Source organism: Saccopteryx leptura, chromosome 3, assembly GCF_036850995.1.
Source record: "Saccopteryx leptura isolate mSacLep1 chromosome 3, mSacLep1_pri_phased_curated, whole genome shotgun sequence".
Taxonomy (NCBI): Eukaryota; Metazoa; Chordata; class Mammalia; order Chiroptera; family Emballonuridae; genus Saccopteryx; species Saccopteryx leptura.
Window position 1 is genome coordinate 319,949,898 of NC_089505.1, and position 19,629 is coordinate 319,969,526.

The 19,629-nt window shown below is 36.2% G+C and overlaps 1 protein-coding gene across 3 annotated transcripts in view; it reads right to left on the bottom strand.

The window, feature by feature from the left end:
- The window catches only part of RP1 (RP1 axonemal microtubule associated), a 375,598-nt gene extending 356,566 nt beyond the window's left edge, over window positions 1-19,032 (bottom strand). Inside the window, exons 1-5 of one of the 3 annotated variants that reach the window (XM_066379052.1) lie at window positions 18,931-18,994; window positions 16,295-16,451; window positions 13,720-14,340; window positions 12,652-12,823; window positions 4,227-10,482 (exon numbers count right to left, since the gene is read on the bottom strand). In XM_066379052.1, the coding sequence (XP_066235149.1) occupies window positions 4,880-10,482; window positions 12,652-12,823; window positions 13,720-14,328 (6,384 nt within the window). In that variant the 5' untranslated portion in view covers window positions 14,329-14,340; window positions 16,295-16,451; window positions 18,931-18,994 and the 3' untranslated portion in view covers window positions 4,227-4,879. Of the gene's footprint in view, window positions 1-4,226; window positions 10,483-12,651; window positions 12,824-13,719; window positions 14,341-16,294; window positions 16,452-18,930 lie in introns of those variants that run through there. The other 2 variants (XM_066379050.1, XM_066379053.1) reach the window with 2 other exon arrangements.
- Window positions 19,033-19,629: the final 597 nt, after the last annotated feature.

Sequence of the window (19,629 nt, forward strand, 5' to 3'; positions counted from 1 at the left end):
ATGTTTATACTATATTCTACCCGACTAAGTGTGTACTAGCATTACATCCTTTTAAAAACAATGTACATAACTTAATTAGAAAATACTTTATTGCTAAAAAAAAATGGTAACTATGATCAGAACCCATTGAAAAAATAGGTTGATAGGCAAACCTTCAATTTATATGAAATGTATCTGTAAGCACAATAAAACAAGGTCTGCTTGTACAGACATGGAAGTAAAAGTGCTTCTTTCTTGACTCCCATGAACCTCAAATCCTCCAACTACATTAAAGATACTATTTGCTATCTGAGGAGTTTATTGTGAGGACTAAGATGATATATATATATATATAGATATATATCTATATATATATATATGATCTAAATATGATTTTATATATTTAAATATATATAAAATCATGCTAAGTGTATGGCACTTAGCATGATTTTGCACCAAGCAGGACTCAAAGTGTTAGTCACCTTTACCTTTATAAAGGGTCATAGGAATAAATGTTGAAATTATATTTCTTTTATATATTTTAGCACTCATGAGAGCTAAATAATTTTTTTTTTTGCAAGACAGAGAGAAAGAGAAAAACAAATGGGCAAACAGGGAGGGAGAGAGATGAGAAGCATCAATTTGCTGTTGCATCACTTTAGTTGCGCATTTATTGCTTCTCATACGTGCCTTGAATGAGTGTCTTCAGCCGAGCCAGTGACCCCTTGCTCAAGCTGGTGACTTTGGGATCAAGCCAGCAACCATGAGGTCATGTCTATGATCCCATGGTCAAACTAGCTACCTCACAGCTCAAGCTGGTAAGCCTGCACTCAAGCCAGCAATCTCAGAGTTTCAAACTTGGGTCCTCCGTGTCCCGGGTGGATGCCCTATCTGATGCTCTATCTACTGCACCACCGCCGGTCAGACAAGAGAGATAAATAATTCTTGATTAAACAAACAGCAACTTTTTAAAAAGTATATCAAAGACATTCACACTAATGGCTTTTGTAAAAAGAAATAGTTAAAATATATTCAGTACTGTGTAGCAAGCTCTGTGCTAAGAGCTTTACAATCATTCTCTCAAGTTAACTTCTTATAATAATCTTATAAAGGTAGCTTCTCATAAAAACTTTAAAGTGTTGGTCCTATTTTATAGATGAGGAAACTAACAAAGTGAGTCCTACATACATGAAAAGTAGCATCAAGACCTCAATTTAAACCTTGAAAGTGGGATGTGTTTTGTGCCACTGAAAGGTTAAAGATGTAAAGTACCTTAAAGCTTCAAGTACAAATAACCCCTTACTGAACCAATGACTCATTAACTTAGTTTCAACTTAAATTAGGATAATGGGTTGCTTCCACACTTCCCAAATTCAGTTTTCCTTGTGATAAACTCTGTTTATTCATATTCCTTCTACTATTGAACTCTAGCTCCTTACCACTAACAGCGTATTTCCTTTGATTCTTAACACCGCTACACCTTCTGGATTTAAGACTTAGGGATGCCTGCACACCTGGGTCCTCAGCTTTCTTTGAAACGGAAACAAGCAGCCCAGAGACTGTCCCAATGTTTGAGGCACCCCGTTAGTCCTGCAATCCTCCTTCTGAGGGTACTTGTGCTTCTGGCAGTGTATAGCACAGCTGACATCTGGTGGACATAAACAATAATTGCACCACTCCACTTTAGGATCTAAGATCCTGAAATCAAGTATATTTCCCTGAACACATTAAATAGGCTAGGATACCCTCCTCAGCCCTCAGGCACTTCATCTCTAAAGGAAAAGCCATGTCTGTGTAACATTCTTAAATTTCCTCTAATGTTTCAGTTAGTCTTCTAAATTTCATAGTGTTACAAGATTTTTAATGCAATCAGAGTGAAAAATAAAAAAAAAACAGCTTTTGAATCTTTAAAAGAAAAAAATTACTTCCACAAACATTTTTAAACATGATTGAAATATTGTTTCATATAATACAAGAAACTTAGATCTATCTCTCAGCATCTTTGCATATTCTTCTACATGTATGGATCCAAAGTTAATAATATGTAAAGAAAAAGCATTCAAAAGCACTTCTTGTCCATTCAACATACATTTACTAGGTGTTTACCATGTGCCCAGAAATATTCTAGATCTTAGATATAATGATAAAATGGGGTCAGAATTCAATACACATGGACATTCTTTATTTTAAATAAACAGTACATTACACAATCATTACTCCCAATATCTTTTCCCCAGTATCATTTGACCCATCTAGGACATTGTTTGATGCAGTATTACTAAAAACTACATGCTACCATGCCAAATTTTTTTAAAAACTCATGGTGGTTATGTGTGATTTCCCTAATCTTCTTGTTACATCTATATTATCACACTTTTGAAATTAAAAACAAAAATAATTTGTCTCTCTGCTCTAAGAAGAGTGCTACATAATTTTTAAAATATTTTATCCCTTCTTACTCATGTGAAGATAAAGATGTAGTAAAATTGTCATTGATTATAAAATGTAAAAGATTGGGTTCTAATCTTGACATGATATCTATTATGCAGCCTGACAAAAGTAGTCTAGCTTCCTGCTCCTAGGTCGTCTCATCTGAAAGAAGGTAGTAACAAAGCCAACAGTGTCTTTATAAGGAAAGATTAGATACAATAAATCTTTAAGACTACCACAGTCCCTGGTAAACAGTAGACACAAAATTAATGTTAACTCTTCTCCCCTTTCTATTATTTCTCCACAATTTTTCCCTTTTATTTCACCAGAATTAGTCTTGCTCATTACAGAAGCTTACATAATATTATAGCTTTCATATTTCAATTAGAAGAATGTATTATTTAATGTAGAAAAACCATACTCTATGTAGAGGCAGACTTCACTGGGTGAAATAAATAGCAACTCATAGTGCTTTATAGATTTATGACTCATGCTGAATGGAAATCAAATCTATTCTTTACAAAATTAATTACTTTTTAGTTTCTCATTACCAAATTGGGGTTCCAAAATTACATTAATCGTTCTACTCTGAGTCAGTTCCAGACATGAGAAATAGACATCAACATTTTATAAAACTCATTTCTAGACCATCACACAGACAGGAGTAGGAAGGAATCTTGAACATTATACAGATTGAAATAAGTAAATCAGAAAAAGCTAAAAACTGTATGATTTCACACATAGGTGGGATATAAAACTGAGACTTGTGGACACAGATATGAGTGCAGTGGTTACCAGGAGGAGGGAATGTGGGGGCGGAGGAGGGAGTGGCAGGAAGGGCATAAAGAAGTATACATATAAGGTGACAGAAAATGATTTCACTTTGGGTGATGGGTGTACAACATAATTGACTATTCAAATGATGTAGTGATGTTTGCCTGAAATCTATGTACACTTGTTGATCAATGTTACCCTGTTAAATTTAACTTTCTAAATAAAAATAAAGAGCCTGACCAGGCTATGGTGCAATGGATAGAGCATTGGACTGGGATGCAGAGGACCCAGGTTTGAAACCCTAAGGTCGCTGGGTTGGGCACAGGCACACCAGCTTGAGTGCAGGGCTGGGGCCAGTTGATTTGAGTGTGGGATCATAGACATGACTCCCAATGGTCGCTGGCTTAAGCCCAAAGGTCGCTGGCTTGAAGCTCAAAGTCACTGGTTTCAGCCTAAGGTCACCAGTTTGAGCAAGGGGTCACTCGCTCTGCTGTAGCCCCCCAGTCAAGGCATATAAGAGAAAGCAATCAATTACCAACTAAGGAGCTGCAATGAAGAACTAATGCTTCTCATCTCTCTCCCTCCCCGTCTGTCTGTTCCTATCTCTCCCACTCTCTGTCTCTCTCTTTTTGTCCCTGTCACAAAAATAAATAAATAAATAAATCTATAAAAATAAAATAAAGAAAAATAAAGGTTCAGTCCCAGGCAAAATAACCACAGTATTCAAAATGATTTATGGTTCACAGTCTAATTGAATTTATTCTTCTGGGCAACATGTTTTTACTCATACAGAATTAACTTTTTATTACTGCAGGTTAATATAGAAATAAATCTGTTAAGTTTCTCTCATAGTAAGACTTTTCCAATTCTGAAAAATTCAAAGTCATCTCTTTTTTTTCCAAGTTAAATCATTCCAGTTCCTTTAATTTTTCTTCAGACAGGATGCCTTAAATTTTTCCATTTATTATGACCTACTTGAATTTCTTGGAATTTTACTAATATTTCAAAGATTATAATTTCTAGGTAAAGTACTAGAGAAGTAGTATGGCAGTAGAGTATCTTTTTCTAATCTTGAAGAAAAATGGTAACATCCGTTCCACAGAAATACTTGCGAGTTCATTTAATAGATGTTCTAAGGAAAACTAAATTCAACATGTTTGGCACAAGAAACTTAAGAGGTTGTTGTGAAGATCTTACAATCAATCATACCTTTATCAAATCAATAAAGTTAATAAATGAAGTGCTTTAAGGTTATGTCTAATCCATTTATTCACTAATATGTTCAATATACATTTTTCACTGAGCTGACAACATAAAGAAAAAATATAATTCCACATTTAGGACATTTATGATGTCCTAAGAGAAAAATCACAGACACAGAAAATTATACATTATCAGGAAAAAAATACACACAGAGAGAAACTTCCAAAATAGTAGAATAGAAACTAAGTCTGTGATTGTTGGGGAAATGCAGTATAAAGGAATGATGATAATGAAAGTCAAATCGGAGTATCAAAGGGCAAGCTTTCTAGGGTAAACTCATTTTGAAAAAGTAAGAAATTCTTAGAGGTTATCTACTCCATAACCTTCCCATGTGCTTCATCATATTACAAGGAAAAAAACATGATGAAGAAAAGTTATGGTAATGTTGACATTATAAATCTTGTTCATGACTGCTTTCAAAGTCATTTCCATTTCATTGGTTTCCCTCTTCCCAAATGAAAATATTCTCATCATCAAAAATATAAAATATTTTTAATACATTTCTGTTGCTAATATTTAAGGATGTCTCAACTTGGCAAACAAGGGTGCCTTGACCAAGCATTTCAGAAGAGAAATAATAGTTGATATTTTCTCTTATTACTTCATTTGTTCTTGGACTCTGGAATGTGCCTAATAAATTGTTATTCTCATCAACTACATCAAAGATTTCATTTGTCTGATTGCTGAGGTCTTGTGTATTTGAGTTAACATCACCCACAACTAATGATGTGTGCAAGAAATTCACACAAAACCATTTTTTTAAATGTAATTGAAATTTTTTTAAATTATTTTTTTCCTCTAAGTCCAAGAATTTGATTCTTTTTAATTTTTTTCTTTTATTCATCAAGTCAAATGTGTTATTGAAATAAAGTCGATCAAATATATCACCAATGGCATTATCAATAAATGCCTTTTTACTCCTTGCTTTATTCTCATCTTTGAATGTGTTTTTGGTTGACACTAGTATATAAGGGTGTATTTTCATCCATAAATGAACATCCAAAGAATTTTCAATATCAGAATCTTTGCAGTATGCAAATCCACGGTCTTTCTCATTTATAGGTTGGATAATAACTGTTAGTATTGGGCAATGTTGACCACAGATAGCATAGAGCTTATCCAAAGAGTCACCTTCCTGAAGTGTACCATGAATACTGTTATTTCCAGGCAGTGGTTGGTTTTTAATAGTACCATCCGAGACAGGGTAGACTTTGTTGGCAGCAGTAAAGGCATGACTGACAGATGTGCATACTCTTTCTGGCCTATGATTATCTTTCTCCCCTGCACGGTGATTTGGTATTCTTTCTGTGGAACAAGTTTTACTTCGAACATCTAGCAAGTCCTCATGAAAAGGCTCAGAGTCACTACAATGAGGCATTTTAAAATAATTGCATTTCAGTTCAAGAGGTTGAGTCAGTTCTTCCAATTCTGAAGAGGATAGGTCAGCCATGTTTGGTCCTGTGGCCAAATTTCCAAAATGTGAATACGGTGCCTCGTTACTATTATTATCCAGTAGAGTATCCACTGATGTGGTGTCTGCATTGCCACATATGCCCGAATTTTCAGGAGATGATACTCTTAGCAAATGGTTTTCTTTAAGGAGCCACTTGCCCTTGTCAATCAGTACTCCTTCCTCTATGAAGGTTCTGTTATTATCATTTTGTTTTGTACTGTGTTCTATAATGTCTCCCTCATGATAATTGAGACTCATGTCATCAAAGTCACATTTATCTTGTCTTTTGTCCTCAAATTTCTGCAACTTAGATGAACCACTAGAAATCCGTTCAAAAGAGCCAAATGACTGACCTTCAGAATCATAAAGACCTACTTTTCTAGCACACTGAATCTCCATAGAATTGTAAGGACAAACCTGAGATCTGTTTGAAGAACCAGAGAAAAAAGATGGTTTAACCATCTCTACTTTACCATAAAGTTTTTCTATTGTTCTTTTAACCAACCCTTTACTGTATTCTTTCTCTTGAGCAATCTCTTCACCATTGTCATTGGAGCCATCACTGGACATTTTATATGGCTGATCACTCTCATTGTCTTGTCTATAGTCTGCGTAATCAGAAGTCTCTGGTTTCTTGGAGCAGTTTTTAAAATCAAGAGGGGACTCTGAACAACTTCCAATTTCTATGCTTTTCACCATCATTTTTACTCTCATTTTAGTTTTTCCTTCACTGAGCTTTAGTTCAGTATTTTGCTTAGCGTCACAGCAGAACACTAAAGATGGTGGTATTGCCATCCTCCCACTGACTGGCTCACAAATTATACCAATCCCTCTTTCTTCTGTAATGTTCCTGGTAGGGGATTCTATCAATTTCAAATTTTTATTAGCCTCTAAATCTCTTTGGATCTCTTTAGTTGCTTGCTCTCTTGCATTTACTTTTGTATTAAAGATATCAATGTCCTGCTTTTCTAATTCCTCAAAAGATTCTAATTTAGAAATGTGTCCTTCACTTGATGTCATGCTGTTGGTTATTGAGCCTGGTTCTTCAGAAGTCTTTGATTCTTCCTTATCGAAGGATGTATATGCATTTTTATCCTGTAATTTATTTAATGAATAATTTATATATTCATCTAGAGCACTCTGTTCATTATCAAATTCTGGTTCAGCTGCATTTGGGAAAAAGCCACAATGGCTTAAATTGCTATTTTGTTGGGACACTAATATATTAAAGCCATGTTTATACCCAGAATCTGCCAAAATATTTAGGTCTTTCTGAACATCATCAACTCTTTCTAACTCTTCAGTCAATTCCAAATTATCAGTATATGTGATTTCTTTGGAATTTAAAAAGTCACTGGTATTGCAGACTTTGATGGGATTGTAGGTCCCATCAATTAGGCAAGCTGTCTCATAAGTATTGTTTTCCTCATTAGCATAAGCCTTACAGGACACAGCATCAGTAAGTAAACAGACCTCTCCTAGGAAACAAGCCTGACTCATAGAGGTCTGATCCACAGTACAGCCATCACTATGGGGAAAAACGTTACTGAGGTTACAAGTCTCTTTTGGAGGATAAATTTTACTCACAGTGCACATCTCACATGGAGAGCAAGTCACCTCTGAAACACAAACTTCAGAGGCACATTCATCACTTCCATTGAAAGAAAAGGTTTTCTGTTCTTCTTCATTTTCAGTGCACTTAGAAACTCTCTGAATGTTAGGTGTGGAACAGTTTTCAGAAAGACCTATTGGAACCATGTCTTGTCCTTTCTCAGTGAGTCCAAAGGGATTTGTAGTTGAGTCCAATAAATTGGCAACAGCAACCTTCAAATCATCAGCTTCCTCTGTGATGGCAATGTGCTTTAGAACCTCCAACAATGCAAGTATTTCTGAAGTTCTCTTGGTAGTCTTGTGAGCATCACCTTGACAGAAGTTATTCATATTTCCCTTTAGGTTTAGCACCAGGAGCCAAGCTAAAAGAACATTAGTGGATGCATTACATACTGGGGAATGGAAAGGAACATCTACAAGTGAACCTGGAACTTGAACAACACCATTTTGAGTTTTGTGAATACTGGGGACTAAAGCTTGCAGTTGGCGAAGCAACAGGACTAGTAAGAGGTCTTTTGGAGCAGCCTCTTCTATTGGATCTACTTGGATGGCAGCCTCTACAAAATGCCCTTTTGAAGCTAGGCTTATTTCTTGGCAAACAAGACTGGGTAAACAAGGTCCTGATTTTTCAACAGATACTTGACTTTTAGTATTGTGATCAATAGTTGACTGTGACAAAGTACATTCACTCGGGGGAAGCAAATAAGTGTCATCCAGAGAAGTAACCTGGCTCTCCTGTAGATCTTCGGTGAGTTCTTCAGTGTTACCTTTGTCAAAAAATTTACCTACCTCTTTACCTAGATTATCTCCAGTCAAACTGGCATTTTTAGTTACGTGCTTATTACTTTCTATGACAGAATTATTTTCTTTTTCAGAATTTATGTGGTAATTATTTCCTGGAAAATCATTGTTGCAACTTACCACACTCTTTTCCTTTTTGTATATTGGTGCTAATTTTTTAGGTTGCAAAGCTGAATGTGGATTTATGTTCTGCAACCATTTCTGTATATAATTTTGAACTGAATAATGGGTGATATCCTCAGGAAAAACAGCTTTTTTCAAAGAAGCTAAGGAATTTGCCCTTGTTCTAACATGTTGTTTCCTTACAATAGTTCCTGATTTCAACTTATCCCCTTTTTGTTTTTTCTGGCTTTTTAATGTTATGTGTGAATTATTAACTTTTGAAACCAACCTCTTCTTTTCCATTCCTTTCAAATACCAAGATGCTTTTTCTGCTTGAGCCTGTGGTCCACTAAAAGCATTGGGGTTTTTCTCAAGAAAGTTAACCATATGAAGTAAATTTTGATTTTCAAAAGTATTTTTGCAGTATCTGAGTTCATTATGGGGAAATGCTTTATCTCCATGACCAATTTCTCTTTTTGCACGGCCTCCTATGCTTAGTTGGTTTAGTGGTCTGAATTTTCTTTTGGTTAACAGTCCTTGAAGCTTAGGACTCTGAGTAGAATCTAATTTATTTCTTTGGAAATTCTTAGAATTCACTGGATTGAGATTACTTCTGGAACAAAAATAATTTGTTTCAATTACTGTATCACTTACATGGAGGTCTTCCTTACAAAGTAACCCTCCTTTAATGGGACTATGTGAATCTTGCAATATGGTTTCCTGTGTAATTCTACCTCTTGTGTTTATTCTTTTAGCCTTAATAGGGATTCCTTTAGATGCAATCTCTCCATCCTGATGCCTATAATTTTTCATTTGCTGCTGAGATTTTGTCTTCTTTTTGCTGCTGGCAACAGATGATAAAGTCTGTTTTTCATTTCTTGGAAGTTTTGTTAAACTGCACTGAGAAAATTCATTAATTAGTTTGTCAATTCTTCTGGTGACAGGAGAGGATCCTGCTGAAACTGGGATCTCATAAATAGTTTTGTCAGTTCCAGGGTTGTTACTTGAAGAATGAGTTGCATCTGCTAAAACAGGACAGAACCTATCACTGGTGTTACCATAAGTTCTTAAGTTCTTGGTATTAGTTTTTTTGTCTGGTGCTACACTATCAACTATATCTTCCTCCACAATTAAGTTTTCTGGTATTGCCTGTGGCAAGTCATTATTATGGGACATCTCTAACATCTTCTGACTTGTAATTTCTACAACACCAGCACTTACTACACTTGACTTGAGTTGTCTGTTTTCCTTTTTTCTTTCTAAAGATGACTCCATATGCTCATTGTTATCAATCTGAACAAGTACTGGTGTATTAGATATTGATGACATTTTACTGCAAGAATGTGTAAACATGTGATACTCAGATTTGTTCTCCCCATCTTTCCTTTCTTCACTGTAAGAAAACTTTCCAATCATTTTCTCTTGAACTTCAGTTTCAGAGACTAAAGTCACACTCCCTATCACAGATTTCTTTTGTCTCACTCTCCTTGGTCCAGGTGTAGGGGGCCTATAAAAATGATGCTCTACTTTATCCTGAGTTCCCTGGCTGGCATTTGTGTCCATAGCAGCATTCTCCCAACTAGAAGAACTGCAAATTTCAGCCTCCCGATCTGTCACTTGAGTATTTATCTCCTCTGCTAAACTGTCTTCTTGATTATTGCCTTTCTCCACAGGTGAGACATCTGCAGAAAATGAACATGCTGCAATCTTTAAACCAGATGACAGATCATCTGTTTTTCCTGGAAAACTGCTTATCTCACTCTTTTCATCATTATTAGAAAGACCAGCTCTACTGACACTGGTTGTCCATTTTATGGTTTCCTCTTCTTTTATCTTAAATCGAACTTTCATCTCAACTGTCATAGTGCCATCTTGATTAAAAATAATTGATTTCTCAATATCATCTTCAGAAGGATATATCAATAAATTCTGAGAATCCTTTTCTTCTAGGACCAAGTAATTTTCAGGAGCAAAGGAATGGTCTGAGTAACAATCATTATTATTATGCATTTTGTCAGAAGAAGGAGAATAAATCTGGGTCCTTGGGCTTGAAGTCACGTGTGTGCTCACTTGCAAGATTTTATAAGTAAAAGATGCCCCACATGAAAATATAATATGGAAGACAGAGGAGTTATATATACATATATCCAATAGAAGATGCAGCAAAGAAAGAAGAAAAGGAAAAAGAAATAATTAGTATAAAACAATCATATTTTCTAAGTTTCAAAATAAGATGTCATTAATATTTTCTCACTTCTCTGTATTCATTCATGGAGTTCATTGTCATATCTGGTACATTTCTACAAACTATTTTTTTTTAAGTTATAATTCTACTTCAATGAGATTCACAAAATTTTAATTCCAAGTAAGGCAATTTTAAAAAGAAAAGTATAAAGCAGAAATTGCTAAAGATTCAAGCAAAAATAGATTTTTTGTGCTGTTTGGTTTTGTTGTTTGATTTTCTTTACCAGTGAAATTGGAATCTAACCAAGTGCTGCTCACTTATTCAAAAAAAGCAAGTAATAATTTATAGTGGTATTTATTTTCCCATCTGTGCATATCCAAGAGAGGCATCTAGAGCATTTTTATAATTTACTTAAAGTCTACATAAATCAAAGAATAATTATTAATTTAGCATTCATTTTGTGTAATCAGTACATCTTATTTAATACAGGGTACAAAAGATCTAGACATAAGGCCAGATATCTCATTGTCTTTATAATGTATACCTCTAGATATAAACTCAGGTTTCTTACACTTAATCTAATTCCTATTTGTGATTTGTATGAATTTTCACATGCTTGCCATCAATTAAATACCTTTAAAATACTTTTCAAAATATAAACCTAGAAATATTTCTCTCATCTCTCTGTACTTTTACCAAAACTGTAAATGAAAATGTCTCCCTGATTATTTCTTAAAATAAAACTTAAAGAAGGGCCCAGACTCCCTGAAATCATCAAAAATCATACTCAGCCTGACCAGGCGGTGGCACAGTGGATAGAACATCGGACTGGGATGCGGAAGACCCAGGTTCGAGACCCCGAGATCGCCAGCTTGAGCGCAGGCTCATCTGGTTTGAGCAAAGCTCACCAACTTGGACCCAAGGTCACTGGCTCAAGCAAGGGGTTACTCGGTCTGCTGAAGGCCCACGGTCAAGGCACATATGAGAAAGCAATCAATGAACAACTAAGGTGTTGCAACACGCAACAAAAAACTAATGATTGGTGCTTCTCATCTCTTCGTTCCTGTCTGTCTGTCCCTGTCTATCCCTCTCTCGGACTCTCTCTGTCTCTGTAAAAAAAAAAAAAAAAATCATCTCAGCAACCCATTATCAAACACAAAATAATTTTAGTAAAATGACCAAAGTAAAATAGTACTATATGTATAACATATTCAGCAGCTAATGTGTATAAAACAGAAACACTAATAATAACCTATTTAGTATATTTATAAAAAAACTAAATGACAACAAGAAATAATAGATTAGTCTCATCTACTTTTGTTGTAAGTAGAGGAATTAACACTACTTATTCCATCTCTAAATTAAAACTAAAATGTAAATATAAATGACAATTGATACTTCAGCATAAAGCTAAAATACTTAGCACAATGAATAATGAGATTAACTATGCCTGCATAGGAAATTTGCAGCCTATCCCATATTTCTTCGCATGAAGAGGCTATCTTCCTCCCCTAGCTGAAGGATAATACCACATTGTGCAGTATTTCCTAAGAAATTATCAACCTAGATTATTGTTAAGCAGCATGAAATGGCTACATGAGCTTTTTCTTTAAATAAATAAAAAGTAGTTTATTACTTCAGTAAGTGGGCCACGAATGTAGAGATTTTTAACAATACAGTCACTCAACTACCCTACTGAACTCTGCAAGATACTATTTAGAAAAAATTTTGCATCTACCAGAGATGTCTTTTACATATTCCATGGACTTCCTCTTCAAATAAAGAAATCTAGGTTTTATATTAAAAAAACAAAAAACCCAAACATCATCAATTCAATTTAAACAGAAATATCACTGATTGATTAGGGAGAAAAATGAGATAACCTTTATGACTCTTTCCAACTATAAATATAATCAATTTCGGTTTAGAATGTTTTTATCCCCTTTTATCTTCTGTGATAAAGAAAACTAATCACTTAAGCATAGATTTTTGTTGTTGTTGACCTAAAGATTCTCAAGATGTAATGTAAAGGTTATATATTTAAGTGACTTACTTTTTCTGCTTTCTGACCAACTATTTCCCTTGGGGTACACACGATGAGAGATTCCTGGTAATCTAGCAGGAAGCAAGTTCTTTTGGACATCATAATTTCCTGGCTTAAATGGCTCCCTTCCTGCTGCCACCACAGCTCCAGAGCTCAGAATCACGGCCTGGAGACTGGGAAGCTAGAAGAAACCAAAGAGGTATGGTACTTAAATGAGCAGCATGAGGTTTTGTTTTTGCAGTATGATAATTTTAGTGACTGAATCAATTTAACAACCTCCTGGGCTTGAAAGTAAAAGTAAACAACCAAGTATTTGTTAGGCATCAATGATGTATACAAAATAACAAAATACCAAGGTATAAGGATTGGGGTTAGACCAACACTCTATTGAGCCTACGTCTCAATACAGACAGACCAGTCTTTCGTCAAACTAAAGAAATCTAGGCCTGACCTGTGGTGGTGCAATAGATAAAGCATCAACCTGGAATTCTGAGGTTGCCAGTTCAAAACCCTGGTTTCCCTGGTCAAGGCACATATGGGAGTTGATGCTTCCTGCTGCTCTCCCCCCCCCCCTCTAAAATGAATAAATAAAATCTAAAAAAAAAAAAGAACTCTATAAAAAATAAGCAGTAGTGCCTCTCATCCATCCAGTTGCGGGCAAAGGTCTACGCTAAGCCAGATGACAGAGGGCCTGGTGGACGGGCCAGGGCAGGAAGGTGAGCTCTTGTGGATAGACTGGCAGCTGCAGTGGAAACTCTTCTTGACCCTTCAGCGGGGATCTCCACCTAAGGGGTATGACGGTCGGCCACTCCTTTTCAAGAAATATTGTCAAGATCAGAACCGATGCCAGCACACTGCATAACTTAGTGCTCGGGCAATGCAGATAAGGGGAGGGAGGAAAAAAAGAGGTCCTCATCAGCTTCCTGGTCAAGAACAAAGGGACCAACTATCCAGGTGAGCCAGCGATGTGCTTCGATAGTGGAGACACACAAGCACAAAAAAGCACAAACTCTCCCTCCCCTGGGCTGCTGCCCCTTGGGCTGTGAGCTCAGACGTGACAGTTTCCCGCATGCTCACCTTCCTTCCGTCTGTAGAGTATAGCTTGGTCACACAGCACTGCAATACCTCCGTCAGGTGTTGCAGAAAGGCCTCGAAGCTCTGGGTGACCCTCCTGCCCAGAAGAACCACTCGCCGGGACTGGGGCTCGCCATTCCTGAACACCACAAGCTTCCGCGGGGCACGCAGCGTGCCGGTAGCAGCAGCGGGGGAGCGCTGCGCATGCAGGCTGAGGGCGCGGCTGCTGTGCCAGGGCCGTGGGCGCCGGCGGGCCTTGTCCAGGTCCACCGGCTGCACCTTCCTGCGGTGGGAGCACAGGTACGATTCACCGTCCTCCAGCTGCTCCAGACACGTGATGCTATGCCTCCCCCGAGGGGTGCTGATGTTCCTCACCCCAAAAGGTAGAGGCACCTTTCCTGACAAGCTATCCAGCAGAGCGTCAAATGTCTTAAAGGAACGAGGATTGACCACCACCCTGACCCCACCAAATTGTGGATCTCCACTCTTGTAGAAGCTGATCCTTTTGGCTACAACAGGATGAGTGACGCTCATATGGCGAGGGCAAGGAACTTGACCTTCCGAAGAGGTCGGATGAATCATGGAAAAACTAGTGGAAGGAGTTTCACTCATTTTGACCGAGACCTAGAAAAAGAAGAAAATTATCCATCTCCAGAATAACAGTACCATAAGGAATACATGATAATGCTAATGCAAGCTAATTATAGTTGTAGATTTCCAGGCTATACCTAGGATTTCATTCATTCATTCATTCATTCATTCATTATACCTGCCTATTTTGAAAGATAATCTTAAGAGGCTTACAATAAAAAGTCATAAATAAAAGTTAAATAACAGTATTTCTAATTTAAAGATACACAACCTAAAGACACTAAGTGATTATGTAAATAAATTATGATAGATACACCCATGTAATGGAAAGCTATGTAACCACCAAACACAGCTCTATAGATCTGTTTTTATTGGCGTAAAAAAATGATCATGACCCATAACTACGTGAAAAAGCAGTTTGTAAAATACATATGCTTTGCCATTGCCATTGTATTCAATCAGCCCTCTGCATCCATGGATTTCACACCTGTACAGTCAACCAACTGCAGATGGAAAATATTCAGGAAAAAAGTTTACGTTTTTTGCTAAGTGCACTACGTAGTTAGGCCTACAATGGTTGCATCTATTCTAAATAGTACAGACTTTCTTTCTTGCTATTACTCCCTAAGCAATACAGTATAACAACTATTTACATTGTATCAGATATCATCCTCTCAAGATAAGTTAAAGTATATGGGAGGATGTGCATAGGTTATATGCAAATACTATGGCATTTTTTTGGGACTTGAGCATCCATGGATTTTCGTATCTGCGGTGTTCCTGGAACCAATACCCCCACGGATACTGAGGTCTGACTTGTATACACAGGCGTGGGTCAAAGTAGGTTAATAATAATAAATAAATAAATAATAAATAGTACAAGAATATATTGTGCTTTGCATACTTACTACTGTAAACCTATTTTTGCCCACTCCTGTATTTATTAATACTCATGGAATGAGTCCAAAAGTATCATATGTACAACCAGAATTGATGGCAGTTATCTATGGATGCAGAGCTAAGGATAATATTTGTGTTCTTTATACATTGCTAAATTTTATAAATCTTCAAAATTAATAGGTATTATTGAACAATTAAAAAATAAAAAAGATAAATCAGAAACCACACAGTGAGAAAATTAGTTCTTCATGTCCAGTCAAAGAAAAGAGCAGAAATAGGAAAAGTTTATAAAGTTCAAATTGTTTTTGGATGGAACCAAATGAGTTCATCTAGAGGAAAATATTTTATGACATTAAATTCTAGGAAAAAAAAATGTATCACATAGATCCTTAAATAATAGCCATATTAAGATTATGTAAAATGTTTCCATTACAGATTGTAGAAAATGCAGGTAAATTATCTAACACACCACTAATCTTACTTTGAGAAACTGTTTTGAATGACAGCATTGCTATGAGCTGCTAAAAACTGGTGCAATCTGAATACTGCTCCCAGTAGTTCTAAAATAAAAATTTCAGGAGGGAATTTCAGAGCCATTTTCAACTAATTATTGAGGCTTTCATCTTCCACTTCTCGGTGAAGTAAGAATATGACTGACAAGTAAGGTTTTCATGGAAGGCTTTATGTGCTTCTGGGCTTGTTTTTTATTTGCAACGTATTATTTCCATTTTCTATTGTTTTATATCAATGTACTTATTAGTGTCTTTTGATGCAGTAGAATGCCCTGAAGCCTTGAAGACAAATTAAACACACTAAATAAATGTGATCAGAATTCCAGAGATGAAAACAGTGTTTGTCATTATAAATCAGTGATAATAAATCTTGCCCAAATTACCTCCCTAATGTTTGCAAACTATTATCTAAGATTCTTCATATATGTCTATTATAATTTGTAAATCTTACTTATATGTAATTTGGCAAAATAAATTCAAAGATTAGCCTAGAAATTAGGTGTGTCTCCCCTGCTTCCCTGCCCCCCCTCCCACCCCCCACCTCCCGCACAAGGGTTTTAAAGTAATTATAGTACTTAAGACAATAAAGGTATCTGTAGCAGCCACGCGCATCAGGAACTGGGAAATCCAACTTTGCAATGGAGTCAGCAAAACTGCAACCTCTTCTCATTCTCTGCTGATAAACTGTCATTTGACCTTGAGCCTGCTACTTAATCTCTGTGCCCTCACCAACTACAAGAGGGATAAATTCGTTCAGTATTTAAATAAATGATTTCAGAACTTCTTGCCTCCAATTACTTTTTAGGTTGGTTTACTTACACATTTGAAAATATTTTTTTATGAATAAACATTTGAGATACATTCTTCACCTAATTCTGGAAAATTATATTTATCTATAGTAAGTGCATAGTGAAGCTTCAGTTTCAAAAGTTTTCTGCCTAGATCTTACTATTTGGAGAACTGTTGACCTGATGATCATGATGGGAACACAGACATGTGAGCTGATAGGCTAAGGGTTTCGGTTGCTTTGTTAGTTTGCTTGTTTGTTTGTGGGAGGTGACTAAAATAGAGAAAGGAGATTTTGTGCTGGGACCAGAAAGGAGAACATGGAAGATAAGGATAATTGGAGAAGCAGGGTGGTTCCCATTGTTCCCATCCCACTGCTACCCAGCCCTGAGCTCTGGCTTTGGACCTGATGCATGAAGGAAAGAAGCTGAATGTTCCATACCCTGGGAAGATGCCAGATGCTTAGCAGTGAAGGAGCATCTGCAGAGAAAGTCCCTGCAGCAGGGTGGTTGCCAGCACCTTGTTAAGGAGGCAACACCAAAAAAACACAAAAACACAAATTTGTATGGAACTCGTTGTATGTAAGTGGAACTCTGGGAACTCCTAGAATGACCAGGGGAAGTTTAGGTAATGTTGAGATTTTTGCATACATGCAGATAGGTTTAAGGTGGGCATTATGATAAGATAGGCATTGTGTGTATAGCATAGAACATGATGAAGATCCAGTATTATTGTTAAATAAAGGGTCTATGTGAGTACAATAAACAATACCATCACTGGGGAAGAAAGCGTCAGCCAGATTACTTCCAGAAGAAGTATTTCAGCTTCGGCCTTGATTGTATGTACCTTTTGCAGGGACCATGGGAAATTCACAGAGCAATTCAATTGAACAATTGAGGAAGAGTCAGGGTGCCATGATAATATCCAGGAAAGATGGGTAGCCCAGCCTTGAGGGATTGGGGCTAAGGGTAGGAAGAGATGGCAGTATCCAGAGAAAAGCCTATGTGAATCTGTGGTGCCAGAAAAAAGAGATGCCCTCCAGGAGGAAGGTAGGAATGGGTGGAGAATCTGCCAGTGCAGGGGAGCAAGACCAGAGACGTGGTTAGTAAGTCTTCACAGCAGTGCCCTCTTTCCCTCTTTAATGAAACAGAGCTACCAACCTTAGACAATTTTTTGTTACCCTGACTCAGTTGTGAACCTTTCTTAATCAGCTTTAAAAACTATCAAAATTTAGATGGAAATTTAAAAATGTTTCTTTACATACATTTTAAATAATAAGGTTTATTCTATCCCCTGTGAAACTGGGATAAGGTAATAATATACTTAAGAGCTATGTAGGGAAAAAAAAAAAAACACCTCAGTAGCCTAAAGCAGTCTGATTCTCACAGCAGGTTAGGCTGAAGAGAGGTAAAAGGAGGTAAGAAGAAAAACTGCACAATCTTAAAGCCCACCATTTTCCTCACCACTGGCTTCCCTAGAAGAAACGAAAGACCCGATTAACACTGTCTTGCCTTCAGCCCAAATTATATTAAAATCTGCTTCTAATGATCTGGCAGCTTGCTAACAATTTTTTCTCCTCTCTGCTTTCTCTTTACTGCCTAAAGTCAGGCCATGAAAACTGTCATGAATACTTGCAGTGCCTCTTAAGATTAAACGGATATTTTAACATCCTTTGTTTCCCTAGATTCAACCATGGTTATGCTTATCTGTCATCATTGGTCTCAATTATCTGTGCTGCTCTGAGCTAAACACAGTAGTTGTTTCTACCAGGAGAGCTGTACCTTCTCTCTGTTACTCACTTGGCAAAACAAACGACGGGTTTACAATAATGGTTATGCATCATTTCACTAATTGTATTTTAAATTTAATTTTTTACCATGAAGTGTGAAGTCAAGCAATTCAGAAAGAAGAATGACAGAAAGCAAAATAAGAAAAATGGTATATTCATAGAGTTAGTTCTATGGCAATTCAGAGATATAATGTTGCAAGAAAATGAGTTCATTTCACAGATTATCATAACTATGCAATGGGATTGAGGGGTGGAGGTTCAGAAAGGAAAAATACCAATAATCCCAGATGGAAGCCACAGCATTGTTGAATTAGAAAAAGCTTCCTTCTTTAATGTATTACATAGATATCTCTAATCAGTACATAGTGCTTTTATAATAAAAAAAAAAGTTACTCGTATTTGAACACATTACAATTTGTTCATTTTCTGACAAAGTTCCCCCCTACTTCAATATCAACATATTGTGACTATTTGTGACATAACTGAGTAAGAGGTAATAATTATTAGAAATATTTCTTTTACAAATGGTTTAATATAGAACACAAATATATAATCTAGATATAAAATAGAAAATAAAATATAACTCACTAAACAGATTATTTTCAAAATAAAGATTTCAAATAATTTTGTACTTACAGAACTTGAAACTTCCTTATTTAAACAAACAAACATAAGATGTTTTAAGTTGTGTGAATAATCCACATGAAGGTTACTGGATATGTAACCTGTTCATTTCATGCAAAGAAACTAATGCCTTTGGATTTATTATTAGCATATCCACTCAGGGATTAAGTACAGCCTATTAATTTAATTCAGGGTGATGCTAATCATCAGGTACTATTTACCTTAAAGGGGACCACAGCCAGGAACAAATCAGTTCCTAGCATGTTCCACAGTTCTGAAATCTACTTAAATAAAATTTCCATTGTATTATCTTGCTTACCTAGTATCATTCTCAGGAGAAAACTCTTTGCCAATTCATAAACATTTCTCTCCCAGACAACCTAAGTCCTCATTTATGTTAAAGAGAAAAAATTGTTATGATGCCAAAAATGAAATATTTGACATTTCATCATTCTTTCATAAGTAATTTGCTCATGGTAGTCATTAAAAAACAAAAGTACCTAAGCTGTTTTGTTTTTAATTTAAGCCCTCCTTATTACCTCATCAGTATAGTTCTAACGAAAATGGTTAGAAACAGTTTGGCTACTGAGCATTACACAAGACAAATGAGAGAGGCACTGCAAGCACAATGAAGTGGTAATTTTATGCTTCTGCATACACAGCAGTCTCGCTCTGCTTTGCTTAATCATGATAGGATTTGAACATATTTCA